A 24,931-nucleotide genomic window follows, 5' to 3' on the forward strand; every position below is an offset into this window, starting at 1 on the left:
ATTTGGAAGCATATTCCTATGCTACACACTTCTTGGAGGCAAGAGAACTTGGCTCTGTTTCTGGCGTCCTTCAGTGGCATTAGTTACAAAACCTTCACGTCTCACATTTCTCATTTGTCCCATGAAGCAATAATCTTTGCCCACCAAGACTGGGGTAAAGACAAAGTGAGAGAGCTGATACAACTGGATTTTGAGAATGTAAATATACTAGATAAATATAACATTCTTCATGTTATTATTACTAATACTACCTCATAATTCTTACTACTCATAATAAGTTTTTAATCAGCTGGCTCCAAGGAGAGAAAATAAATGTATAATTAATTGGGCAGTTCATATACCTCAGCCTTGGCAATCGATTCTGCAGTTGATCTCAGAAAATAAGTGTAATAGCTCACATATGTATGGTGCTTACTGTGTTCCAGGCAACATTCTAAGTTAACATATTCTAATCTAATAACTAATTTAATGCTAACACCAACTGTATAAGGCAGGCCCCATTTTACAGATGAGAAAATTGATGAACAAACGGGTTAAGTAACTTGCTCAAGTTCACTCACCAAGTAAGTTGCAGAAGTGGGGTTCAAACTTGGGATGTTGGGCAATATAGATGGTAGTGACGGGCAATAGATGGGCAATGCCCTTGGTGGTGAACCCTTCACTCACCTGTTTATAATTCTCCATCAAAAAGGAGATGGTCTTGAAGGGCATTAGCATGTCAGAAAAAAATGCAAAGCAAAGTATTTTCCAATTTTACATCATTTTCTTAGTGATCCTGTGGTTGCGGAGACTGGTCCTTTATTATTTAAAATAGTAACAAGCATTTGGGGTCAATATAAAAACTCATTGCTTTTCTTTAACAGTATCTGTGGCCTATTAGCTTAGTGACACTAATGAGGCCAGGGTCATAAGGTCAAACCCCACATATACCAATTAGTTTCAAAGAGAAAACTTTTCCACAGCTAGTGACTGTATTCCTAACTGTGACCAGTTGTTACACAGATGCACAGCAAGCAGTCTAAGGGGTACCAATCAAAGGAGTGAAAATGATGCAGCTCCAACCCAGCCTCACTCAAAACAATGCTGATGATGGATCAGTGTGATGTCAGATGCCCCAATTTACACTCTCTTCTTTAATTGAAAAGATAATAGGTTGGGCAGAGGTTTAGAAACCTATAGATTCTTATTTGTCACCTCTAATTTAATAAAGGGCATCTAAAATTGAATGTACTCACTTGACCTCAAAGCCGGGAGAGTGAGAGAATGTAAAGATAGAAACTGTCAGTGGGTCTATCCTAACAAAGAAAAATGAGAGTTTGTTTTCATGAGGCGTGTGCTTCTTTGGCTCCTTGATCCAAAAGACCTGCATGTTATTGGTCATATCTGAGCTTCTATTCCATTCCCGAGGGGTTGCAATCCGGCTTAAAGCAAAACAAAACGAAGAATCTGGTTCCTCTTACTTTAAGTGGGTGGAATCTCCTATCTCTTGGGACCAACAGAAACTACGTAAATAAGATACGAGAGACTAAATGTTCTTTGGTCACTACTTAAATCCAAGGTTCTTCTTTCTTAAATAACACCAGAGCTTTGTTAATTACAATGTAGACTGTGAGTCTGTTAAAGTTAGAAGAGGTCATTTACTTTAATAAAATTCCCTTGTTTTATGAACAAGGACATTTAGACCCAGGAAATTTAAATGCCTGCCAAAGTCCTACAGCTAATGAATGATAGGTCTGGGGCAGTTTTCTGGGCAGTATATAAAAAGGAAACAAGCTTAACTTAATAATAATAACCTAGATCTAAGAAGGTTGTTGCAATCAATAGTGATGAAAGTTCGTTGTAAAGTTTCACTTAAAGTCCTTACAAAACAGTCTGTTTTAACACATGAAGAATGCCATTCATTTATTCAGACCTATTCTTAATAACTATACATTGGAAATATGTTTTACAAAAGCTATAAATCCTGAAGAGTTGCAAGAATATCCAACTTTCTTTTCTAATTGATTTACTTCTCCTTTTCCCCAGACTGCCAAGGTCAAGCATATACAGTTTATTTAAGGGACTGTTTATAGACTCTTAAAACTAAAAAAGACCCCAGTAACTCTCTTTCTTTCCATTGCTCTTAATTGAAACCATTCAAGATGGTTGGTTGTCTGTCAATTTTTTAAGAATCTCCAAGGAGAGAAATTCCACAGGCCCATAGCAGCATGTTAAAATGGTTAATCACCATGGCTGTCAAAAATTATATCTATGCTAAGCTTCACTTCTCCTATTTGATTTGAAGCTCTTGGTGTTTTTCATGCAAAAATGAGGTTGTTGTGAGCCACCCTTCATAAGGGCTCCATCAGTCAAGTAAGAAAATAGCTAGCTCCTTCCAAATGTGCTTTTGTCTCCATTATGCCACCATTTTTCTCACAGGACTACAAGAACACAAGGCTGGCTGATGGGCTCTCCTATCTTCCCTATGATAGATAGGAAAGAATCAGTAATTAGCTCTTCATTGGATCTTTCATTTCAAAAAGTGTCTGGGGAAGCTGCATTAATTATACATGAACTGTTCCATTTATGATGGGATAATGTTCACAAACAGATAATCTAGAAGGCTGCTTCCACTGTGCTGTAGTGGAACTTGGGCTTGAAGGGAAATATGAGCTCATTCACAACATGGGATAAATCTACATGTGGTAAGCATTACAAAAAGTTTTATTCAGAACAGTTCTAATAGAGTTAAAAAACTCTCCTTGTTAAATATCATGATTGACAAAAATGATAGATATGGAGGCAATTTTCTTTTAGATGTTTGAATTTCAAACTAAAATTAGAAACTGCCTTCTAATCCTAAAAAAATTGTACTTCCAAAATGGATTTGAAGCAGTTTAAAATAAAAGGCACAGCCACAATAAAACTTTGAAAATAAGCATAACGATAATAATAAGAGTCAACTGATTGTGTATAGAGGTGGAGAAGAATGCTCTCCTCTAAAAAGTATTTCAAAGACTGTATATGCTTAGAGCTGACTTCTCCACACACAGTACATCTCAGGGGACGAAAAGGAAACTAAACGAAATTTGTTGACAACAGTTAATGCCTGTAAGAATAATTGGCTCAGACACAAAACAGACATCAATGTAGCTTGGGGATGACCAAACTGCAGTCATGGTTAGTAGATATTTTTTTGAGTTCAACAAAAGAAAAGCAGTTTTATTAAATAACTGGATAACCATGAGATGAGAAGTATTGTCCACAGAACTTAACAACCTTGATGGTTCTTAAGACTAAGATCCCAAACAAGTAATTCCATTCAATTCAATTGAATTCAACTGGATTCACTTCAATTCAATCCTGTCCAACAATCAAATATGGGCAGCTAATATAGCATCCAGGCAATGAGATAGACACTTGGATTCAAAGGTAAATAAATATATCCTTCGGCATCAAGGAGCCCACTAACAGGGTATTATTCTTGGCAGGCTAGACCCTTGTAAGGTGAGACCACAAATGGGACAAAATACTCAGGAAAAACATAAAGGATATAATCTATTCTCCATGGTTATTTTTCTCTTATGACAATAATGTAGTGTATTTTTCTTTTACCACTCAACTCAACTAAGCCCCTTGAAGTCAAGATCAATCTCTCATTCATTTCTAGGCATCTCATTCATGCCTTGTCTTATGCTTACACATAACAGATGCTCCATCAATGTTTTAAATTAAATTAAAATAATCTAAATAGACTAACTTCTTTTGGGCAAATAAGATTGTCCAATGACTAGAATGTTAATAAGAATACGTTTGTGCATGAAGTTATGTTGGACACTTTTGTGCAGGAGGGTATGTCAGATTCACGTAAGTCACAGAATTTTATAAGAAAAAACACATGACACACATATTTCAATGACAATACTGACAACAATATATGATTTACAGAACCACTTTCTAGCTAGAGTCATACAGTAAATATCAAGAGTTGCTATATAGAACTGTTCCTTTTCAAGTTATTCAGACACAATTTTTAAAAACTTGCTGAAATTTGATTGTTGCAGTAACAGAATAAGAGAACCTGGAAACTGGTTTCCATTTTAGTTGTCCAATATTCTTAAGTATCTGTGCAAACACATATATATCATACAGTTACTTAGGAACAATCAATTTTTCAATTCTAATTTTTCATCATTTAATGCAAATATCATAGGCATAGAAGGATCCAGTTTTCATGCACTGTGCATGGAAATTCTGGAGCATGTCATGTTGAATGCCACAATTCAACCTGGCACATAACAAAGGACACTTCTAGACTTGGCAATTACCTAGTGAACTAGATCAAAGGAAATTGCAGAAATGGATTATCAAGGCAAAAAAAAGTCCTCTTGGGCATAATAAGTGAGAACCACTTTTTCATTTTTAAAAAAACGTGGATCAGTAGCTTGAAGTTATAGAATAATTATTACCCACTGTTGGATCATGTGAGGTCTCACCGTTATCTTCCACAGGATATTTTAAAGGTAAAATGAGTCTGCTATTGGAAAATCACTCACCCAATGCATTCATTCATCTCCTCTGCAACAGGGAACTGGATAGAATTGCTTAATGCCAGGAAAATAAATGAATTTGCTCATTGACTGAGCAAATAGTGGGAATTTGCCTATTCAATAGTAGAAGGAACTTGTGATTCTTTGTCACTAGTGATTTAAAAACTATTTGTTGACGAATCCACTGTAATCCAATCGCCTCACCAGCCTCTTTCTTCCCATCTCCCGTACTTATCTCCAGATCTGTGTACACAGGCCACCCTCTATCCTGCCAGTCATACACATATATACCCCACCTGCCTAGAGAGAGGCTGACATTTGGGAAGAAGATGAGAGAGACTTCAAGTGTGTGAGTCATCACAGAAGCTATTCGGAGCACAGTGGGTAACTGAGGTAAGCTGTCTACACTAGAGTGATATGAACCTTTAAGGATGATTCATGCTCAGTTTCCCGGAACTCTCTAAAACTCCAAAGAATTCTATGGAATGAGCATCTGGCTTTAAATCTTTCACTGTCCTATAATATGCAGTGAGTTAAATGCATGGGAGCTATATTCTTTAAGTGAGCAGTTTCCATAGGTATCACTGACTTTTGCTTGTGCTTATTATTTACACAACTTGACTTGGCTGTCTACCTTTAATGGCTGTTGACTTTCTAATCACCTAAGAGATAAGTGCCCCTGAGATAAGTGACCCTGTACTTGTCAGAGATCTTTTTCCAGATGGTGATATCACTGAAGGGTCCCAGAGAAGAAATATGCCAATAGAGAGCAATAAGAAAAAATCAAGGTCAATTGGCAAAGAGGGCAAACCAGTATGGCATTTCAGCTTGCATTTAGAGACAGTCTGCATGCTTGCAAACATGCCTTTAAGTGGAGTTCACCTTCTGTCTGTTCATGGTGATTGCATGTTGAATGGAGACATCTAGGATATGCCCTTTAATATTTTTTCCAGATCCACATGACTGGAGAGTTCTTACTATTTTACTCTGAATCACATAGCACTTAAAGCAGCCCCACATGGGTTCCATATGTTTATATGTGCACCCATAGATTTTGAAAACAAAAACATCAATACCTCAGGGTTATTTTGTCCTATCCTTTTATTGAAAGGAATGGAATAGTGAGATTACAATAGCTGAAAGAAGGCTTAGCAGGAAGTAGTTAAAGACTAATTGTTAAGGAGGAAAATTCCATCCTAGATCTGCAAAACTTGCCAAAGCCCTGCTGAAACACTACACTTACTTTAAGGTGAGGAATCCTAGAGGTCTAGGATGGCTGCCAGACATGGGCAGTCATTCAGTTATTCACACACTCCCTGTGGTTGTAAATCCACAGAGCTGTACACTTTAGACTCGAGCAGCACAGTGAGAGGGAGGGATACTTACTGAAATAAAAGCCTCTTTCTCCACACACGAACTGGAGAGCATCCACCAGCTCAGCCCCGCAGAGCGTCTCCGGTCCAGCTGTGGCAGAGCTGGTGAAGGTGAGCAGGCACAGAGCCAGGTAGAAGAGATGCGAGGAGGACATGGTGTGCATCTTCACCTGCCCAAGAAACAGAAGGATGGTCAGGTTTCCTCCTTGGTCCTTGCAAGGGAAGTGGGGTGGGACAGAAGTGCATTGACTCCCATGATTCCATGACTGTCATTAATCAGGACTACCTGGCACAGAAGTGCAATAGAGGACATGAGAACCCAGTGGGAGTCGTGGATGTAGCATGTCTTGGCATCCAGAAACCTGTGTTTATTCCCCTGGCTACTGTGGATACTTGGAGGAATCCTCTCTCAACCCCTTCTTTATGGGTTCCTATTTCAATGAATTGAGATAAAATATCTAGAAACATTTACTATGGAAATGAAAGATGCTATTATTACAGTGAGATCCCATACCATTCTGAGACCCTGGTAGAACGTTTGAATTATCAAAGGTTAAATTGTGCCCAGTACAGATTTGGAACCAAATAAGGTTTGTTAATTTAAAGTCTCTCAATATTGGCCCTCCACAGATGGCATATGCATTCATTATTGACCAGAATATTTTTAACCAAACATCATTCCCTATTTTTGACTAAAAATAATTTACTATGGCCAAAAAAAGGCTTTTGACAATACTATATATCATCAAAGGTTTTTTTTCTCTTAACATGAGAAAGAGACAGAGATAGAGTCAGAGAGAGAGAGAGAGAGAGAGAGAGAGAGAGAGAGAGAGAGAGTGAGTCAGAGAGAGAGAGAGAGAGACTGATTCCTAACTTGGGGAGTTTCAGCTGTTGACATAACTACAAATAGAAGAAAAATAACAGAAACAGAAAAAAAATATGAGAACAGAAGAATGAAATTGGCTCAAGCAGAAGCTACTTCTTCTGCATTCTAAAGCCCCTTGCCTCAAGTCCAATATCAAATCAACACGTGTTGAGAATCCTTCTGTGTATACGGCACTGGGTTCAAACCTGCAAAAGTCTTTTATTTTCAGTCACAGGAATTCTGGCTTAATCTCTTGGAGGGACTTATGTGTCACTGTATCTATTTTATAGAAAAATATGCCAAGGAACCCCTGGTTGGCATGACTTAGTCGATGACAGCCAGCCAAGTGGCAGCCTTGCCAAAAGCAGCAGTCCTGTGGCTCAAGTCTCTATCCTCACTCTAAGTCGTAGAAACTATGCTAAGGTGATCATTAAGTTTTCCCATATTGTTACTTATGGCACAAAGATGTGATGGCTTCTTCCAAGAAACCTCCCAATGTGAGTGGCCTCACTTCTCTCAGATGCATCTGCTTTCACATCATGGGAAGAGTCACTGATGGGGTGTTAGGTGAGGGGCCCTATTAAAAGGGTTGTGTTATAATTATCATTATAAAAGGAGGCTTTTATGAACCTCATAGTAGCGGTAGGTCCATTCAAATCCATCATTTTTTGAGAAACAGACTCAGTCATTTATTTTCTAATCACCCTCCTTGCCCTCCATGGACTCTTAATTAAATGGCTCTATATCAGTGGCAAAATTTCCCCCATCATTCTAATGAAGATTTCCATTTTTGTAGTCAGACCTTCAGCTCAGCAACTGAAAAAAAAAACAAAAAACAAAAAAACAAAGAACCCAAACTCCTGTCTCTCATTAACACAACACAAATATTTAGTTAATTCTTATAAAACAGTAGAAGATGAAAAGCGCCCTCTATTTGCAAATCATCATAAATAATGGACATAAAATAGAAGAGGAGGGAAAAGCTCAACAGAACATTTATTGCATTTTTCTCAACAGGATCTCTGCATGGAAATCTTCTACCCTCTACATAGTCTCAAATACCGGGACTGATAGAAGCAAGTTATCATCCAGTTCTTATTTATTTATTTTTTTTAGTTATAAAATAAGTAATGGGGTTTTCCTGTTCAATATTTCCAGCAGAAACTTCAACAAATCCAACCCGACTGGACCTCATGGCCTTTTTCAAAAGAACAAACCTGTGATTGATCTTGCAGAGCACATCCCCACACTGTGGGAATGCGCTGGTTCTAGAAAGTGTGTTATTCTACCAAATTCTATTTCTCCACCCCACCCTTCTTTGTTGAGTTTATAGCAATGCTGAAGGCTAAGCACCTGCAACTGTAGATGCCTTCAGATTCTTCAGTTTTTGTGAAATCCAGAGAAAAAAATTACTCAAGTTATAGCCTCAGTGAATTTCAAACTCATTAGATGTCAAAACTGTTTTTAATAGTTCTAATATAACACATTTAAGTGCAGCAATACATATAAATCTCCAGAACTTAAGAATTTAAGAGTTTTAAAATATTTTCCTTCTTCTTTCTTTTTTCTTTTTTTTTGCTGAGCTATATTGTCAGATAAATCTCAGTACTTACAGTTCCAGTTGAAGACAGAACCTCTGTTGCATTTTCCTTGAGTTTAGGGAATAGTCCAGTATACCCACAGAGAACCAGAGATTTTATCACATTATATTCCCACAAAGGAAAACAAAACCCAACTTGCTTTGGAGTTAAAAGTGTGAAACAAGTGACCCCATATGTTCATTATTTCCTTGGCCTTTTATTTTGCCAAGCACAAAGGAAATACAGGAGAGAAAGGAAAGATATGATAGAAAAAAAGGGAAGAATCCGAAAGACGAGAAAAAAAAGAAAAAAGAATCATAAAACATTTTCTCAAAAATCATGCACAAACCCAAATTTTGAAAGCCCTTTCTCTTTTTTAATCTTAAATACGTGGAATATTAATTGATTCCAGATGTCTAGACTACAATGAAAATGCCCCGTAACATTTGAGGGCAATAGTCATGAGAAAATACTCACTGTCGGTGTAATCACTTTTCCTTGTTCCAGGTCTTTATAGCAGGTCAGGGTGGGTATTATGAGACCGATGTGAATAGAAAACTGAGGTCTTAAAACCATGTGCTGCTTTGTGGGTGGGGTTTGGGAAAGCATCTAATTACATTTGGACACCCAGGCAGGTATGCTATGTGGCTGGGCAAACTGCCTTTTGTCCATTCAAACAATGAACAAATTGCACAGCTGGGATTTAAGTCAGTCTTTTCCCCCCAGTCTAGTCACCTATTTTCATTGTATGCCTTTTGTAGCCACCCAGATAGTGACCCAAGCTCCAGTCTACTCCCTAACTCCCTTCCCCCGACTCATTCTCTTGGAAATACCTTGAAACTCAGTACAATGAGCTTGTGAGTTCTGCCTCTGGGCAGGACAACTTTACTCACTGAATTACCTGTGAAAGACCAAGCAGCTCCCTCAAACCACTTTCTGCCTCAAGTACATAAAAAAGTAGCAACTTATTAAGAGCTCCACTTCTGAAACGTTCAGCACACAGCGCATGAAAAATGCATTTGGAGACAATTTTCTTAACTTGTAATTAACGCAGAGATAACGTTCAGCGGCCTCTTTTATGATTCCCTAAGTAGGGAGCCAAAACCTCCAGGTGCTAGACCACATAGTATGTATGCATAGTGGTGACGTCATTTCTTTGAGAGCAAGGTGGCCTGCCTGTGTTGGCATCTCAGGAACAGCAGAATCAGGTGCCTGACAAGGGTGTACCTTTAACTCCCGGAGCCACTTACTTGACTAGGGAAAGTCCTAGAGAGGAAGTGTTTGAAAGCAGGGGGTGAGTGCTGCACTAAGTGGCAGAGGGGAAAGCAGTGGGTGAGTGCTGCACTAAGTGGCAGAGGGATCTTATGAATTGAGCCCTCAGGCAATTGCATCAGTGGAGCCAGTGACAGCAGCTTAAAAGCCCTTGCAAATTGAAAATACCCAAGTCGTGAGGGATATAATATTGCTGAGAATGGAAACTAGAACTACGGCCAGCAATCGGTAACCAGAAGTCGGTGCACTGACAACAGCAGCCAGATTTACCTAAAGGGACTTCACGACACCGAATATAAAATCAGAGTTTTACAACACAAAACCCCAAGTCCAAACTTTGCCCATGAAAGTCCTCTTCTTAACAGAAAGGTTGGGCAAGCAGCTGTTAGAAAGTTTCTGCTTTCTATATACAGTATGTATTTGTTTAAATTATACAAATATACAGGGTCAGCAAGACTTGTCAAGGAGTTCTTTCCTGGAAGAACAAATTACACTTTAACTCTCTGGGCATAAGTGCAGAGTTCCGAGACCTTAGCTCCAAAGATCATATTTAAAAGCCTTAATATCATCTAAAATATAACCCTTCATATATGACATGCCTTGTAAAGTCCTGATGAGTTACACACACACACACACACACACACACACACAGACACATCACACACACATGCACACAAGCATGGTCTTAAAAATAAAACATCTGCACCTGCAAAAGAAAAAAAAAATCCCCAAGTTAATATCCACACTCTATAGCCCTTAGCCGTAGACAGGATTTAAAGGAATCTTCTATAATGACACCACAAAAGCCCTGCAGAAGTGGAGGATTTAGCATAAGTACCTTGCAATAGTTTCTACTCATACAGATATCTGTGCAAATGCATCCATCTCCCCAAGCTATTTTTCAGATTCCACATAATTGCATATTCAGCAACTTATAAATAACTCTCAGTTCCAAAACAATGAAAATTTTAAAGTGAATAACAGTTCTAGGCAGAAGCAAACAGTACACAATTTAAATAAAATTCCCCAATGACTTCAAAGAGTAAGAAATATTTACCTTCAAGAAATCACAAAAGCAGCACTTAAATAATTGGGTTGGAAGACTGCTGATTTTTCCCATTGCTTCTGAAGTACAAAGTCTGAAAATGAATTGGTTAACAGGAATAATGAAGCAAAAAGAAATCCAGAGAGATGGGAGATGTTGAGAGCAATGTCACATTTCAATTTTGAGGACTTTATTCCATTGCGCAGGCTCTATCTGCTCTGAATTTAGCAGTGACAGTGAGATTTAGCAAACAGAAGAGGGATTTAGAGAAAATCCTCACATTTATCTACAAAACACAGACACTGTAGACAGGAAACAGCTGGGGGAACATTTGCCTTCTCTCTCTCTCCCTCTTCTGGCAAAGTTATCGAGTAAGGACTTTTTTGGGCATGGTGACAAATAACATCATACCTTTGCATTTTAAAACTAGAGCACAGAAGCATTTTTTTCCCTTAAAAGAATGTGTGTTAGTGACAGGGTTAGCAGACATTAAAATACTTATGCTGCCATAGAAAATAAGGATCTGTTTTCTGATTAACTTTCTGCTGGGCATGAAGACACATACATGTCTGCTACTACACCCTCCCAGTATTAAAGGAAAATACATGGGGGATGGGAGAGCAATTTTACATTCTAGAGCAAATGCAAAATTTAAAACAAAAAAAGAAAGGATGAAAAGACCCTGTCCAGCAAACTCTACGATTTTAACCTTGAAGTGACGGGTGAAGTAGATTGGAAGACAGCACTCAGGTGACCCCTTGTCCTAGTTGCCAAGTGAGGGGAGTGATCTCATTTCCTAGAAACTATGCAGGGGCAGGCAGCAAGAAATTGGTCCCTTTAGGACACTATCTCATGCTTTTTCTCCTGCGATGAGGCAAAGACTATGCCGAACTGTAAAACCAAATGAAATAGAATATTTTTCTTTATTCTTCTACTAGGCTGCTGGTCACTGTCCCCTCCCCACTCCACCGCTCTGAGAGAAGGGTACCTGGGGGGGAAAACAATTTTCCTATAGTTTGAATTTTCTGCATAATTCAAACCTGTGTGTGTGTGTGTGTGTGTGTGTGTGTGTGTGTGAGAGAGAGAGAGAGAGAGAGAGAGAGAGAGAGAGAGAGAGAGAGTCTGTGTGCCAGAGTGTGTTTTCTTTCTCTGATTTTTGTATATTCTAAATAACACCAGCTGGCTAGCAATATCCTTTCAAGGGTTATGATGTCATTCAAATCCCTCAACTGTGTGACTGGCCGGCAGCATGGTCCAAGCCAGCTGTTTTGCTATTTATAATGTACACTTGCCTTTGCCATTGAGAATTCAGTTCTGATCTTTTGTTGATACAGTTTGTACCTATTTCTCTCTGGTTTTGTGAAGCAGTAGATAAGAAAGGGGATTGTAAAATAAAGCTGCAGAAGCCCACAGTGGACATATCTTTTTCCCTTGAGAGCTCTCCAGGCTTGGTTTCCCAGGAGTGGTGGAAATTACCTGGACCTTGGATTTTTTTTTCCCCACATGACTCTCAGGGGACTGATGCAGCCCCTGAAAAGAGAGGTGTGCTTGAAATCCTGCTGTGGATCTTTATGTTGTCCTGGGGCCAGAAATTTGTTTGTTGAAGTGGGTGCCCTAAGAAAAAACAAACCAACCTGTTTTGTTTGGAAGATGGTTGGGTTTGTTTGAGTCTTATGTGTGGGTAATACCTTGTAGCAATGTTTACCTTTCAGAAATCAAAGTTAGAAATCTGGAATTATGTTGTGTCAATGGTGCACTATGTTCAGCAACATTTTGTAAGCTCTACTATGTGCCCAACTAGGAAAACAAAGAGGAATAAGATATGGTCAAGTCCCTTCGGGAGCTTTCAGCTGAATGTCAGAGACAAAGTGGAAAACTTCACAGTCATGTGATGGGCATGTGTGCTTTTAAAAACATGAACAGTGCACAATGAGAGGGAGTGACACATTCTCTGGGAAGACAGGGAAGTAAAATCTTTAAAAAAGTCCAAAATGGGGGAGTCAGATTGTATCATGAGAGGCTTTGGGGTACCATGTTGGGAAGTTTCAGTGGATGGGATTTGACCTAAAGAGTATACCAAGTATACCAAGAGTATGACCTAAAGAGTATACCATCAAGAGGTGGCTCTGTAGGTGGCCCTGGATTATTATTATTATTATTTTTGAGATGGAGTTTCACTCTTGTTGCCCAGGCTGGAGGGCAATGGTGCAATCTTGGTTCACTGCAACCTCCACCTTCCAGGTTCAAGTGATTCTCCTGTCTGAGCCTCCCAAGTAGCTGGAATTACAGGCATGCACTGCCACACCTGACTAATTTTGTATTTTTAGAAGAGATGGGGTTTCTCCATGTTGGTCAGGCTGGTCTCAAACTCCCGATCTTAGGTGGTCTGCCCGCCTTGACCTCCCAAAGTGCTGGGATTACAGGCATAAGCCACTGCACCTGGCCTGTAGATTATTCTGAAATGCAGGGATTACCCACATGTGCAGATGTGTGGATAATCCCTGCATTTAAGAATAATTCATGGGTTCCTTTAGTTAAGGATTACCCACATGTGCAGATGTGTGGGTAATCCCTACATTTAAGAATAATCCATGGGTTCCTTATTAATAAGCTCTCCTTGTGCACTTGATTTATGACAAATCTTTTTCTTTTATGCCGCTTTTGTGGATCACACCCTGTCTGAAAACCTTATGGACTTTGATGATGTAGATTGCATGAAACAAAAGAGCTGATCTCACCTGTCTTCCAGATGAGAATCTCTTTCACCGAGTTTGGAGAGTCAGATACTGGCTGGAGTCATGGTGCTAAGTTCCTTGTTCCACCAGTGGGCACCATTACAGGTGAAGTCCAGGACTTTATTTAACCCTTTTGCACTGCAGTTTTAGCACACTTTAACTGTTCCAAGATGTCCTAGGAACTAACTATATTTCTCCAAGTCTGTCGCCCACTCTGATGTGCTTTCTTGGCATGCTCGGTGTACAAATAACCTCATCCACAACCATTTCATATGAAAGGCTGTTTCAGGGACAGAATCTGTACTCCAGTGATATTGACACACTGACTCACAGTCTCTTGGTTTTATAACCCCAATTACCCTTAAGGGATAATTAGGTTTTAATTTATGTCTCAGTTTTTATGTCACAATCAAAGAAAACTGAAATTTCAGTGAGTCGTAATTGTCATCAGCTGTGCTTTGGAAACATTTCGATGAGAGCTATCAGTTTCCAATGGAGGAAGCAATTTCCTGAAGTGATTAATGTATATTTCAATTTGGAGAATGGTCGATATTTTTGGAGATGGTGAGCTAGCAATGGAGCAGGGCAATAATTCCTAGAGAAAAGGTCATTTTCTTTGCTAATTCCAGGAGTCAATATGAAAATGAAAGAGCAATAAATGTGCCACCCGATTCTTTTTAATGGCTGAGTGCTGTACCTGTTTAGAAGTAAAAGAAATGAATGCCCCTCTTACTACAAATCCAAGGTAGTAGTAAATCTAAAGCCCAAGAGAGTTCAGGTCATGAAGTCCCACTGAAGAGAAACATCTAGGGTCATTCTAAAATTATGGAATGATTATGTAGTCTCCTGCCTGCAAAATCTGACAGTGAGATAAGGCCACCAAAATAGCTAACTACAAGGATGTGCTCATCATAAGAACATCCACTCCTGGAAATTCAGAGATTCAGTTTCACCTTTTGCATGTGTAATGCCTGTGGGATATAAATAACTCCCCCCTAAAGCCTTCTTCTTGAGTAGCATATTTGCATAAAGCTACAGCCTCAGAAGCCTTCTGACACCTTTCTCACACACACACACACACAGAAAAAAATTCATTTCCTTAAAGGGCAAGCTGGCTAATGTTCACAGAAAGCATGGGTGGGGTGGGCAAGGAGGCCCTGCCTTCTCCTTGGCTTTCTTTTTTCTTCTCAAGCCATGTTCCCAGTCTTTCCTATGTTAACTAGAGAGGTGCTTATTCAAAAATAATTTCGTGTTCATGTACAATAGGGCATATTTACAATCTATTTCATTAATGTCTTTGCTTGATCTCAAAGAAAGCTCAGAATGGACATTTGGAGGTAAGGGAATTTTGGAATCAAATAAAGGGTGAGGTTTAAGGTGCTAGGGCAACCACCAGGCAAAGAACTTTGGGGAAAGTGTTGGATGTTTCTCTTGGATCATGGTTTGTGAGGAGGGTTAGTCATGGGTTGCTGAAACTAATGTTTGGGGTCAAGAACTTGTCACTTCAGAATATAAAACTCAGATGAAAAGACAGGACCTCAAAAACTCAACATGTTGCTGAGCAAGGGGACTAATGTCAGCTCCAAAACATCTGCTCAGAAAGATTCCTGTGATTCCCCAGGAAGATTTGCTCAAAGGAGCTGCTCTAACTTCTTAAAGAAGTGTTTCCCCCACAACCAAGGAAAGCAGACATAGGGAGGAGAAATCCTCTTACTAAAGAAATCAGTGCTTTCAACATCAAACTTGGATCTTATTTCTTCTAAAATGTCAGAAGGACAAATGCTGGAAACAGAAACGAAACTGTTGTGGTTGTGTGAGCAATATAATTCTTCCTTTTGGCAGAGGAGAAGTCACGGCATGGGGTAAGGATGGGTTGGTGGAGTGAGAGAACTTGAAGGGTCGCCACACTTGCCCCACGTTGCATAGAAGGTGGGGAAAAGAAACACCATCGCCAAACTTCAGGGGCAGGACCCACGTAAACTCTTTCTTGGGGAATAAAAAAATGTGCGCGCCCTCTAGTGGGCTTCTTAGAAACTGCCACTGCAGTCTTCACCTTGGCTGTGCGTTCTGGCAGGAGTGGGGGTTTTTTGAAAGCTCTGGATTTAAATATATTTTAAGCTGCATTATCTTTAGTTTTATTACGTCTTTTGAAATAAGTAATATAGATATTCAACTCACTGCAGTTTAAAAAGGGGAATATTGCTAAGGGGGAAAGAAAGATCATAAACTTCATCAGGGTACGGATGGCTTCCTCATGGCCATATTCCCAGTGCCTAACTCCGGGTGCATGAGCTCAAAACATTTTGTTGAATGAATAAAAATTTGGAAAACAAATGATGATAGTGATGATGGAAAAATATAAAAATAGGGACGTCAACTCTTTGGGAGTACAATAACCCTCCTCTTCATTTTATAAGTGAGAAAAATAAGACCAGGAAGAGGGGCTGTTGGAGGACAGGAAAATGACTTGTCAAGCAAGACAAATTTAGGTGCCCACAAAAGAGAATTTAAACCCAGTCTCCCTGTCTGTTCTGTAGTATTGCTATCGTATTAGTTTGCAAAATGTGGGTTATAACACCCCTGATCCAATACGTAGCATTCAAGAATCACTGAAGTATAGAGGTTGTTCCATTTACAATTCTCTTTCTATCCTGAATTTCCAAAGGAGAAGGTCCCAATCTGGTACTAGTCTGTCTTCAGTCCTTCTCTAGAACTCATTAATCTCTTTTTATTTTTAATTTTTGTGGGTATGTAGTAGGTATATGTATTTATGGGACACATGAGATATTTTGATACAGGCATGAAAAGTATAATAATCAACATCATGGAGAATTGGGTATTCACCCCGACAAGCATTTATCCTTTGTGTTACAAACTAACCTCTCTTTTTAACAACACAAAAAAGTGAATCTCAAGTCCGAAGTCTTTGCAGGCAGAAGTTTCTAACTAGAATTTAATAATACTGTTTTATTTTTATGGAATTTGCTTTTAAGCAAACCTTCTATTTAAGGCAAATTATGCTATATTTAAAATAGATATTTCAAAGTTTAATTTTAAAACATATGTATCTGAGTCTTAGAAACATCAAGTCAAGAAAAATGTATGTATTTAAATAAGTAAATAATATTACGGGTGGCCAGCAGTTATTAAACACAATTGCAGGTGGTGTTTGAAAGTCTGATGTTTGAAAATCACTACAATAACATGTCATTTTTAACAAATGCACATGGCCACAGCATACAGGCAGGGAACACAGATCCTGTACATAAAAAGATGCCACCGTATAAATGCATTAATCGCATTTCTAGATAATCTTGATCTCCATTAAGCTCACTCATTTTTCTCTTCACTCTTTCATAGAGACTGGAGATATTAAAGAGGGATTGGAAGACAGAAAAGCATCTGAGTTAGGCCTTGAAGCATGAGTTCACCTCTAAGATGGAAAAACACTGATAAAGGCTCTTCCAGTCAGAGGGAGCAGCATGAACAAAGTTATGTAGGAATGGGAAAGTTTATAGTGATGGGGATACATGGGAGATGAGGCTGTAGCTGTTCACTCAGAGTCCTACCCTGTAGAATCCTTCTACTTCCCACTCTCCATCAACAGCCTCCTTCACATATTGGAAGACTGGAAAACTTAATTCCCTCATGTTCCCTTACACACAAATATTTGTGTGTAACTGAGTCTGTGATTAACCCTGGGAATGGCAGAGTGCCTCATGGTAAATATGTAATAGCAGATGTGGGTGACATCAGAGCCTAGGCCCATGAAAGCAGGCCTGGGTAAGAACTGAGGTACATATTGATCATCTATTCACCTTTCCAGATATTCCATTCATAAAGATGAATTGCAGTATTTACTCTTTGGGAGGTAGATTTTAATAGAAAAATGATAGGATTACAGTTGATAAAGATTTTCCACTGTAAGAGTTGAGGCAAGGTCTTGTTTCTGGTAGGCAGTGAACTCTCTAGGAATGCAGGTTCATAAGAGCATCACATTCTCCATGTGGGCCAATTAAGGACGTTTTACTATGCTCCATGAGAGCAGGGCATGCAGCCCCAGCCTCAATCTTTTCCCTCAAGATGGCTAACTGGGGAATCTCTCAGGCTGCTTCCTGTTGGGGTCACCTGCATAAACAGAAGTTAGGACACTCAGTTGAAGGGGAGACCCTGCCTCCAGAGGAGCTCTTTGTAATGTTCCACCCGGAAGCACATATTCTTCAAAATAGTACCTTGTCCTTTCCTCAGCACAGACCCTTTAACGTGGGTTGAACACCTTGCAGGTGCTCCGCTATTCCTACAACACCCTTTGCTCCTTTTCACAATACCTTGGTGAAGGCCTCAGCTTCTTTCAGAGCTCCAGATAAAACGTTAAACCCAGTTGTATTAGTCACGGTTCTCCCGAGAAACAAAATCAGCAGGATGTATACATGTATATATTGAGAGGTTTATTTTAGGGAATTGGCTCACGTGATTGTGGCAGCTTGGAAAGTCAAAGTCTGCCAGGTAGACCAGCAGGCTGGAGACCCAAAGAGAGGGGCAAAAGCAGTCTGCTGGCAGAATTTCTTCTTCTGAGGAAGAGGTCAGTCTCTTTTTACTAAGGCCTTCAACTGATTAGATAAGACCATTATGCAGGTAATCTCCTTTACTCAAAGTCTACTGACTTAAATGTTAATCTCACCTTAAAAAGTCACAGAGACATCTACAATGATGCTTGACAAAGTATTTGGGTACTGCGGCCTAGCTAAGTGGACACATAAAGTTAACCATCCAGTCAGTGCCTCCCAAAAGCTGCACTCACTGGTCCTCCCTCAGTAAAACTGAACAGTAATAGTAATAATAATCATAATAATAATATTTTCCAAGTTACAAAAAAGAAAATCCAAGTTAATAAATTATATTTTCCAATTCTAAGTTTTCTTCCCATTCATTTTTCCTAAACCTGTGGCTCCTGCACTTACTGTTTCTTGATCGTTGTCAAAAACCTGGCCACTTGGCTTGGCTATGTCATTAATAGTTTATGAAGATGATGCTCATTGGCAACAAGAAAAGAAACAGTGTTTTGTCTTACTCTGGAAAACATACACACACACACACAGACACACACAGACATACACAGACACACACACACACACACACACACACATACCACTCAAGCACATGCAAACAAATACATACATAAGCTTATTTTCTCTAGATAATAAGAAGTACACTCATTCCCTTTTAGGAAAGTTTGCTGTTTAGACCAATGGACAAAGGTTTCAAGCCTAAGGTGATATTTGGCTTAGGATGATTTCCTGCCCTTTAACAAAATGGAGAGAGAGAGCTTTTCCACATTTATGCCCCCAGAGACTGACTGTGCCTGGCCCTACGTGGGGCCATGAACCTTTGTGTAGCGTGAAGGCAAGTAAGTTTTAGTACCTCTAATACTTTTCTGCATTTTTTTTTTTTTTTACATTAAGAAGGTATTTTACAGTCAGGAAAAGTCTCACAAAACAGTTTTTGAAAACATAATTGATAGGTGCTATTTGTACCATCTGTTCTTAGTGTTGACTGAACATGTAGCATATACATATGTGTTTATGTGGATGCATTTTTTAAATTATTCTTTAAGTTCTGGGATACATGTGCAGAATGTGCGGGTTTCTTACATACGTATACGTGTGTCATGGTGGTTTGCTGCACCCATCAACCCATCATCTATATTAGATATTTCTCCCAGTACTATCCCTTGCCTTGCCTTCCACCCACAGACAGGCCCCAGTGTGTGATATTCCCCTCCCTGTGCCCATATGTTCTCACTGTTCAACTCCCACTTATAAGTGAGAACATATGGTGTTTGTTTTTCTGTTCCTGTGTTAGTTTGCTGAGAATGATGGTTTCCAGCTTCATCCATTTCCCTACAAAGGACATGAACTCATTCTTTTTTATGGCTGCATAGTATACCATGGTGTATTTATGCCACATTCTCTTTGTCCAGTCTATCATTGATGGACATTTGGACTGGTTCCAAGTCTTTGCTATTGTGAATAGTGCTGCAATAAACATACATGTAAATGTGTCTTTATAGTAGAATGAGTTATAATCCCTTGGGTATATACCCAGTAATGGGATTGCTGGGCCAAATGATGTTTCTATTTCTAGATCCTTGAGGAATCACCACAGTGTCTTCCACAATGGTTGAACTAATTTACACTCCCACCAACAGTGTGAAAGCGTTCCTATTTCTCCATATCCTCACCAGCATCTGTTGTTTCCTGACTTTTTAATGATCTCCATTCTAACTAGCGTGAGATGGTAATTCATTGTAATTTTGATTTGCATTTCTTTGATGACCAGTGATAATCATATGTTTGTTGGGTACATAAATGTCTTATTTTGAAAAGTGTCTGTTCATATCCTTTGCCCACTTTTTAATTGGGTTGTTTTTTTCTTGTAAATTTGTTTAAGTCCCTTATAGATTCTGGATATTAGCCCTTTGTCAGATGGATGGATTGCAAAAATTTTCTCCCATTCTGTAGGTTGCCTGTTCACTTTGATGATAGTTTCTTTTGCTGTGCAGAAGCTCTTTAGTTCAATTAGATCCCATTTGTCAATCTTGGCTTTTGTTGCCATTGCTTGGTGTTTTAGTCACGAAGTCTTTGCCCATGCCTATGTCCTGAATGGTATTGTATAGGTTTTCTTTTAGGGTTTTTATGGTTTTAGGTCTTACTTTTCAATCTTTAATCCATCTTGAGTTGATTTTTGTTTAAGTTGTAAAGAAGGGGTCCAGTTTCAGTTTTCTGCAAATGGCTAGCCACTTTTCCCAACACCATTTATTAAATAGGGAATCCTTTCTCCATTGCTTGTTTTTGCCAGATTTGTCAAAGATCAGATGGTTGTAGATGTGTATTATTATTTCTGAGACCTCTGTTCTGTTCCATTGGTCCACATCTCTGTTTTGGTACCAGTACCATGGTGTTTTTGTTACTGCAGCCTTGTAGTATACTTTGAAGTCAGGTAGCATGATGCCTCCAGCTTTGTTCTTTTTGGTTCCATATGAAATTTAAAGTAGTTTTTTCTAGTTTTATGAAGAAAGTCAGTGGTAGCTTGATGGGATAGCATTGAATCTATAAATTGCTTTAGGCAGTTTGGCCATTTTCATTCTGATTCTTTTTATTCATGAGCATGGAATGTTTTTCCAATTGTTTGTGTCCTCTCTTACTTCATTGAGCAGTGGTTCGTAGTTCTCCTTGAAGAGGTCCTTTATATCCCTGGTAAGTTGTATTTCTAGGTATTTTATTCTCTTTGTAGCAATTATGAATGGGAGTTCGCTCATGATTTGGCTCTGTGTTTGTCTATTATTGGTGTATAGGAATACTTGTAAATTTTGCACATTGATTTTGTATCCTGAGACTTTGCTGAAGTTGCTTATCAGTTTAAGGAGACTTGGGGCTGAGATGATGGGGTTTCCTAAATATAGAATCATGTCATCTGCAAACAGATAATTGGACTTCCTTTCTTTCTATTTGAATACGCTTTATTTCTTTCTCTTACCTGATTGCCCTGGCCAGAACTTCCAATACTATGTTGAATTGGAGTGATGAGAGCAGCCTTATCTTGTGCATTTTCAAAGGGAATGCTTCCAGATTTTGCCCATTCACAATGATATTGGCTGTGGGTTTGTCATAAATAGCTCTTATTATTTTGAGATATGTTCCATCAAAATCTAGTTGATTGAGTGTTTTTAGCATGAGGGGTGTTGAATTTTATCAAAGGCCTTTTCTGCATCTATTGAGGTAACCATGTGGTTTTTATCATTGGTTCTGTTTATGTGATGGATTACACTGATTGATTTACATATGCTGAACCAGCCACGCATCCCAGGGATGAAGCCAACTTGATCGTGGTGGATAACTTTTTAATATGCTGCTAGATTTGATTTGCCATTATCTTATCGAGGATTTTTGCGTCAATGCTCATCAGGGATATTGGCCTGAAATTTGGGGTTTTTTTCGTGTGTCTCTGCTAGGTTTTGGTATCAGGATGATGCTGGCCTCATAAAATGAGTTAAGGAGGAGTCCCTCTTTTTCTATTCTTTGGAATAGTTTCAGAAGGAATGGTACCAACACCTCTTTGTACCTCTGGTGGAATATGGCTGTGAACCTATCTGGTCCTGGGCTTATTTTTGGTTGGTAGGCTATTAATTACTGCCTCAATTTCAGGACTTGATACTGGTCTATTCAGGAATTCAATTTCTTCCTGGTTTAGTCTTGGGATGGTGGATATGTCCGGGAATGTATTCATTTATTCTACATATTTTAATTGATTTGCATAGAGGTGTTTAAACTATTCTCTGATGGTAGTTTGTATTTCTGTGGGACCAGTGGTGATATCCCCTTCATTATTGTTTATTGTGTCTGTTTGGTTCTTCTCTCTTTTCTTCTTTATTAGTCCTGCTAGTGGTCTATCTATTTAGTTACTCTTTTAATAAAAACAGCTCCTGGATTCATTGATTTTTTTGAAGGGTTTTTCGTCTCTGCCTCCTTCAGTTCTGCTCTTATCTTTGTTATTTCTTGTCTTCTGCTAGCTTTTGAATGTGTTTGTTCTTGCTTCTCTAGTTCTTTTAATTGTGATGTTAAGGTGTTGACTTCAGATTTTTCCTGCTTTCTCTTGTGGGCATTTAGTGCTATAGATTTCCCTCTAAGCACTGCTTTAGCTGTGCCCTAGAGATTCTGGTATGTTGTGTCTTTGTTCTCATTGATTTTAAAGAACTTACTAATTTCTGCCTTAATTTTGTTATTTGCCCAGTAGTTATTCACGAGTGGGTTGTTTAGTTTCCATGTAGTTGTCCAGTTTTGAGTGAGTTTCTTAATCCTGAGTTATAATTTGATTGCACTGTGGTCTGAGACTGTCTGGTATGATTTCTGTTCTTTTGCATTTGCTAAGGAGTGTTTTACTTCCAATTATGTGGTCAATTTTAGAATAAGTGGGATGTGGTGCTGAGAAGAATGTCTATTCTGTTGATTTGGGGTGGAGAGTTCTGTAGATGTCTATTATATCCACTTGGTCCCTAGCTGAGTTCAAGTCCTGAATATCCTTGTTAATTTTCTGTCTTGTTTATCTGTCCAGTACTGACAGTGAGGTGTTAATATCTCCCACTATTATTGTGTAGGAGTCTAAGTCTTTTTGTAGGTCTCTAAGAACTCATATGAATCTGGATGCTCCTGTATTGGGTGCACATCTATTTAGAATTGTTAGCTCTTCTTTTTTGCATTGATCCTTTTACCCTGATGTAATGCCCTTCTTTGTCTTTTTTGATCTTTGTTGGTTTAAAGTCTGTTTAATCAGAGACTAGGATTGCAACCCCTGCTTTGTTTTGCTTTCCATTTGCTTGGTAAATATTCCTCCATCCCTTTATTTTGAGTCTATTTGTGTCTTTGCACATGAGATGAGTCTCCTCAGTACAGCACACCAGTGGGTTTTGACTCTATCCAATTTGTCAGCCTGTGCCATTTAATTGGGGCATTTAGCCCATTTGCATTTAAGGTTAATATTGGTATGTGTCAATTTGATCCTGTCATTATCATGCTAGGTGGTTATTTTGCCCATTAGTTCATGCAGTTTATTCATAGTGTTGATGGTCTTTACTTTTTTTCTTTTTGCAGTGGCTGGTACCAGTTTTTTTTATTAATTAATTTATTATACTTTAAGTTCTGGGGTACGTGTGCAGATTATGCAGGTTTGTTACATAGTTATGTACATGGAATGGTAGTGGCTTGCTGTATCCATCGCCCTGTCATCTATATTAGGTATTTCTCCTAATGCTATCCCTCCCTAATCCCCTCTCCCTCTACTACTTCTTCCCCACCCCCCAGCCCCCAGTGTGTGATGTTCCCCTCCCTGTGCTCATGTGTTCTCATTGTTCAACACCCACTTATGAGTGAGAACATGCAGTGTTTGGTTTTCTGTTCTTATGTCAATTTGCTGAGAATGATAGTTTCCAGTTTCATCCAAGTCCCTGCAAAGGACATGAACTCCTCTTTTTTATGGCTGCATAATATTCCATGGTGTATATGTGCCACATTTTCTTTATTCAGTCTATCATTGATGGACATCAGGGTTGATTCCAAGTCTTTGCTATTGTGTATAGGGTTGCAGTAAACATACGTGTGCATATGCCTTTATAATAAAATAATTTATAATTCTTTGGGTATATAGCCAGTAATGGGATTGCTGGGTCAAATCGGATTTTTATTTCTAGATCCTTGAGGAATCGCCACACAGTCTTGCACAAGAGTTGAATTAATTTACACTCCCACCAACAATGTAAAAGTGTTCCTGTTTCTCCACATCCTCTCTAGCATCTGTTGTCTCCTGATTTTTTAATGATTGCTGTTCTAACTGGCATGAGGTAGTATCTCAATGTGGTTTTGATTTGCATTTCTCTAATAACCAGTGATGATGAGCTGTTTTTCCATATGTTTGTTGGCTTCATAAATGTCTTCGTTTGAAAAGTGTGTGTTCATATCCATTGCCCACTTTTTCATGGGGTCATTTGTTTTTTCTTGTAAATTTATTTAAGTTCTCCATAGATTCTGGATATTAGCCCTTTGTTAGATGGGTAGATTGCAAAAATGTTTTCCCATTCTTTTGGTTGCCAGTTCACTCTATTGATAGTTTCTTTTGCTGTACAGAATCTCTTAAGTTTAATTAGATCCCACTTGTTTATTTTGGCTTTTGCTGCCATTGTTTTTGGTGTTTTGGTCATGAAGTCCTTGCCCATGCCTATATCCTGGATGGTATTGCCTAGGTTTTCTTTTAGAGTTTTTATGGTATTAGGTCTCATGTTTAAATCTATAATTCATCTAGAGTTAATTTTTGCTTAAGGTGTAAGGAAGGGATCCAGTTTCAGTTTTCTGCATATAGCTAGCCAGTTTTCCCCACACCATTTATTAAATAGGGAATCCTTTCCTGATTGCTTGTTTTTGTCAGGGTTATCAAAGATAAGATGGTTGTGGTTGTATGACGTTCCTTCTGAGGCCTCTTTTCTGTTCCATAAGTCTATATCTCTGTTTTGGTACCAGTACCATGCTGCTTTTGTTATTGTAGCCTTGTAATATAGTTTGAAGTTAGGTAGCATGATGCCTCCAGGTTTATTCTTTTGTTTTTTTTGTTTCTTTTTTTTTTTTTTTTTTTTTTTGCTTAGGATTTTCTTGGCTATGAGGGCTCTTTTTTGGTTCCATATGAAGTTTAAGGTGATTTTTTCCAGTTCTGTGAAGAAAGTCATTGGTAGCTTGAGGGGGATAGTATTGAATCTATAAATTACTTTGGGTAGTATGGCCATTTTTATGATATTGATTTTTCCTGACCATGAGCATGGAATGGGCAAAAGCTAGAAACATTCCCTTTGAAAACTGGCACAAGGCAATGATGCCCTCTCTCACCACTCCTATTCAACATACTGCGGGAAGTTCTGGCTAGGGCCATCAGGCAAGAGAAAAAAGAAAGTGTATTCAAATAAGAAGAGAGGATGTCAAATTATCTCTGTTG

The 24,931-nt window shown here is 38.8% G+C and overlaps 1 protein-coding gene across 5 annotated transcripts in view; it reads right to left on the bottom strand.

Moving 5' to 3' along the window:
* Window positions 1–10,923, bottom strand: part of IGF1 (insulin like growth factor 1) — a 79,125-nt gene extending 68,202 nt beyond the window's left edge. For 2 of the 5 annotated variants that reach the window (XM_002752911.7, XM_009004495.5), the window contains exons 1-2: window positions 10,677–10,923; window positions 5,916–6,072 (exon numbers count right to left, since the gene is read on the bottom strand). In XM_002752911.7, coding sequence (XP_002752957.2) covers window positions 5,916–6,072; window positions 10,677–10,739 — 220 coding nt within the window. In that variant the 5' untranslated portion in view covers window positions 10,740–10,923. Of the gene's footprint in view, window positions 1–5,915; window positions 6,073–8,380; window positions 9,077–10,676 lie in introns of those variants that run through there. The other 3 variants (XM_009004493.5, XM_054238791.2, XM_009004494.5) reach the window with 2 other exon arrangements.
* Window positions 10,924–24,931: the final 14,008 nt, after the last annotated feature.

Source organism: Callithrix jacchus, chromosome 9 (genome assembly GCF_049354715.1).
Source record: "Callithrix jacchus isolate 240 chromosome 9, calJac240_pri, whole genome shotgun sequence".
Lineage (NCBI taxonomy): Eukaryota > Metazoa > Chordata > Mammalia > Primates > Cebidae > Callithrix > Callithrix jacchus.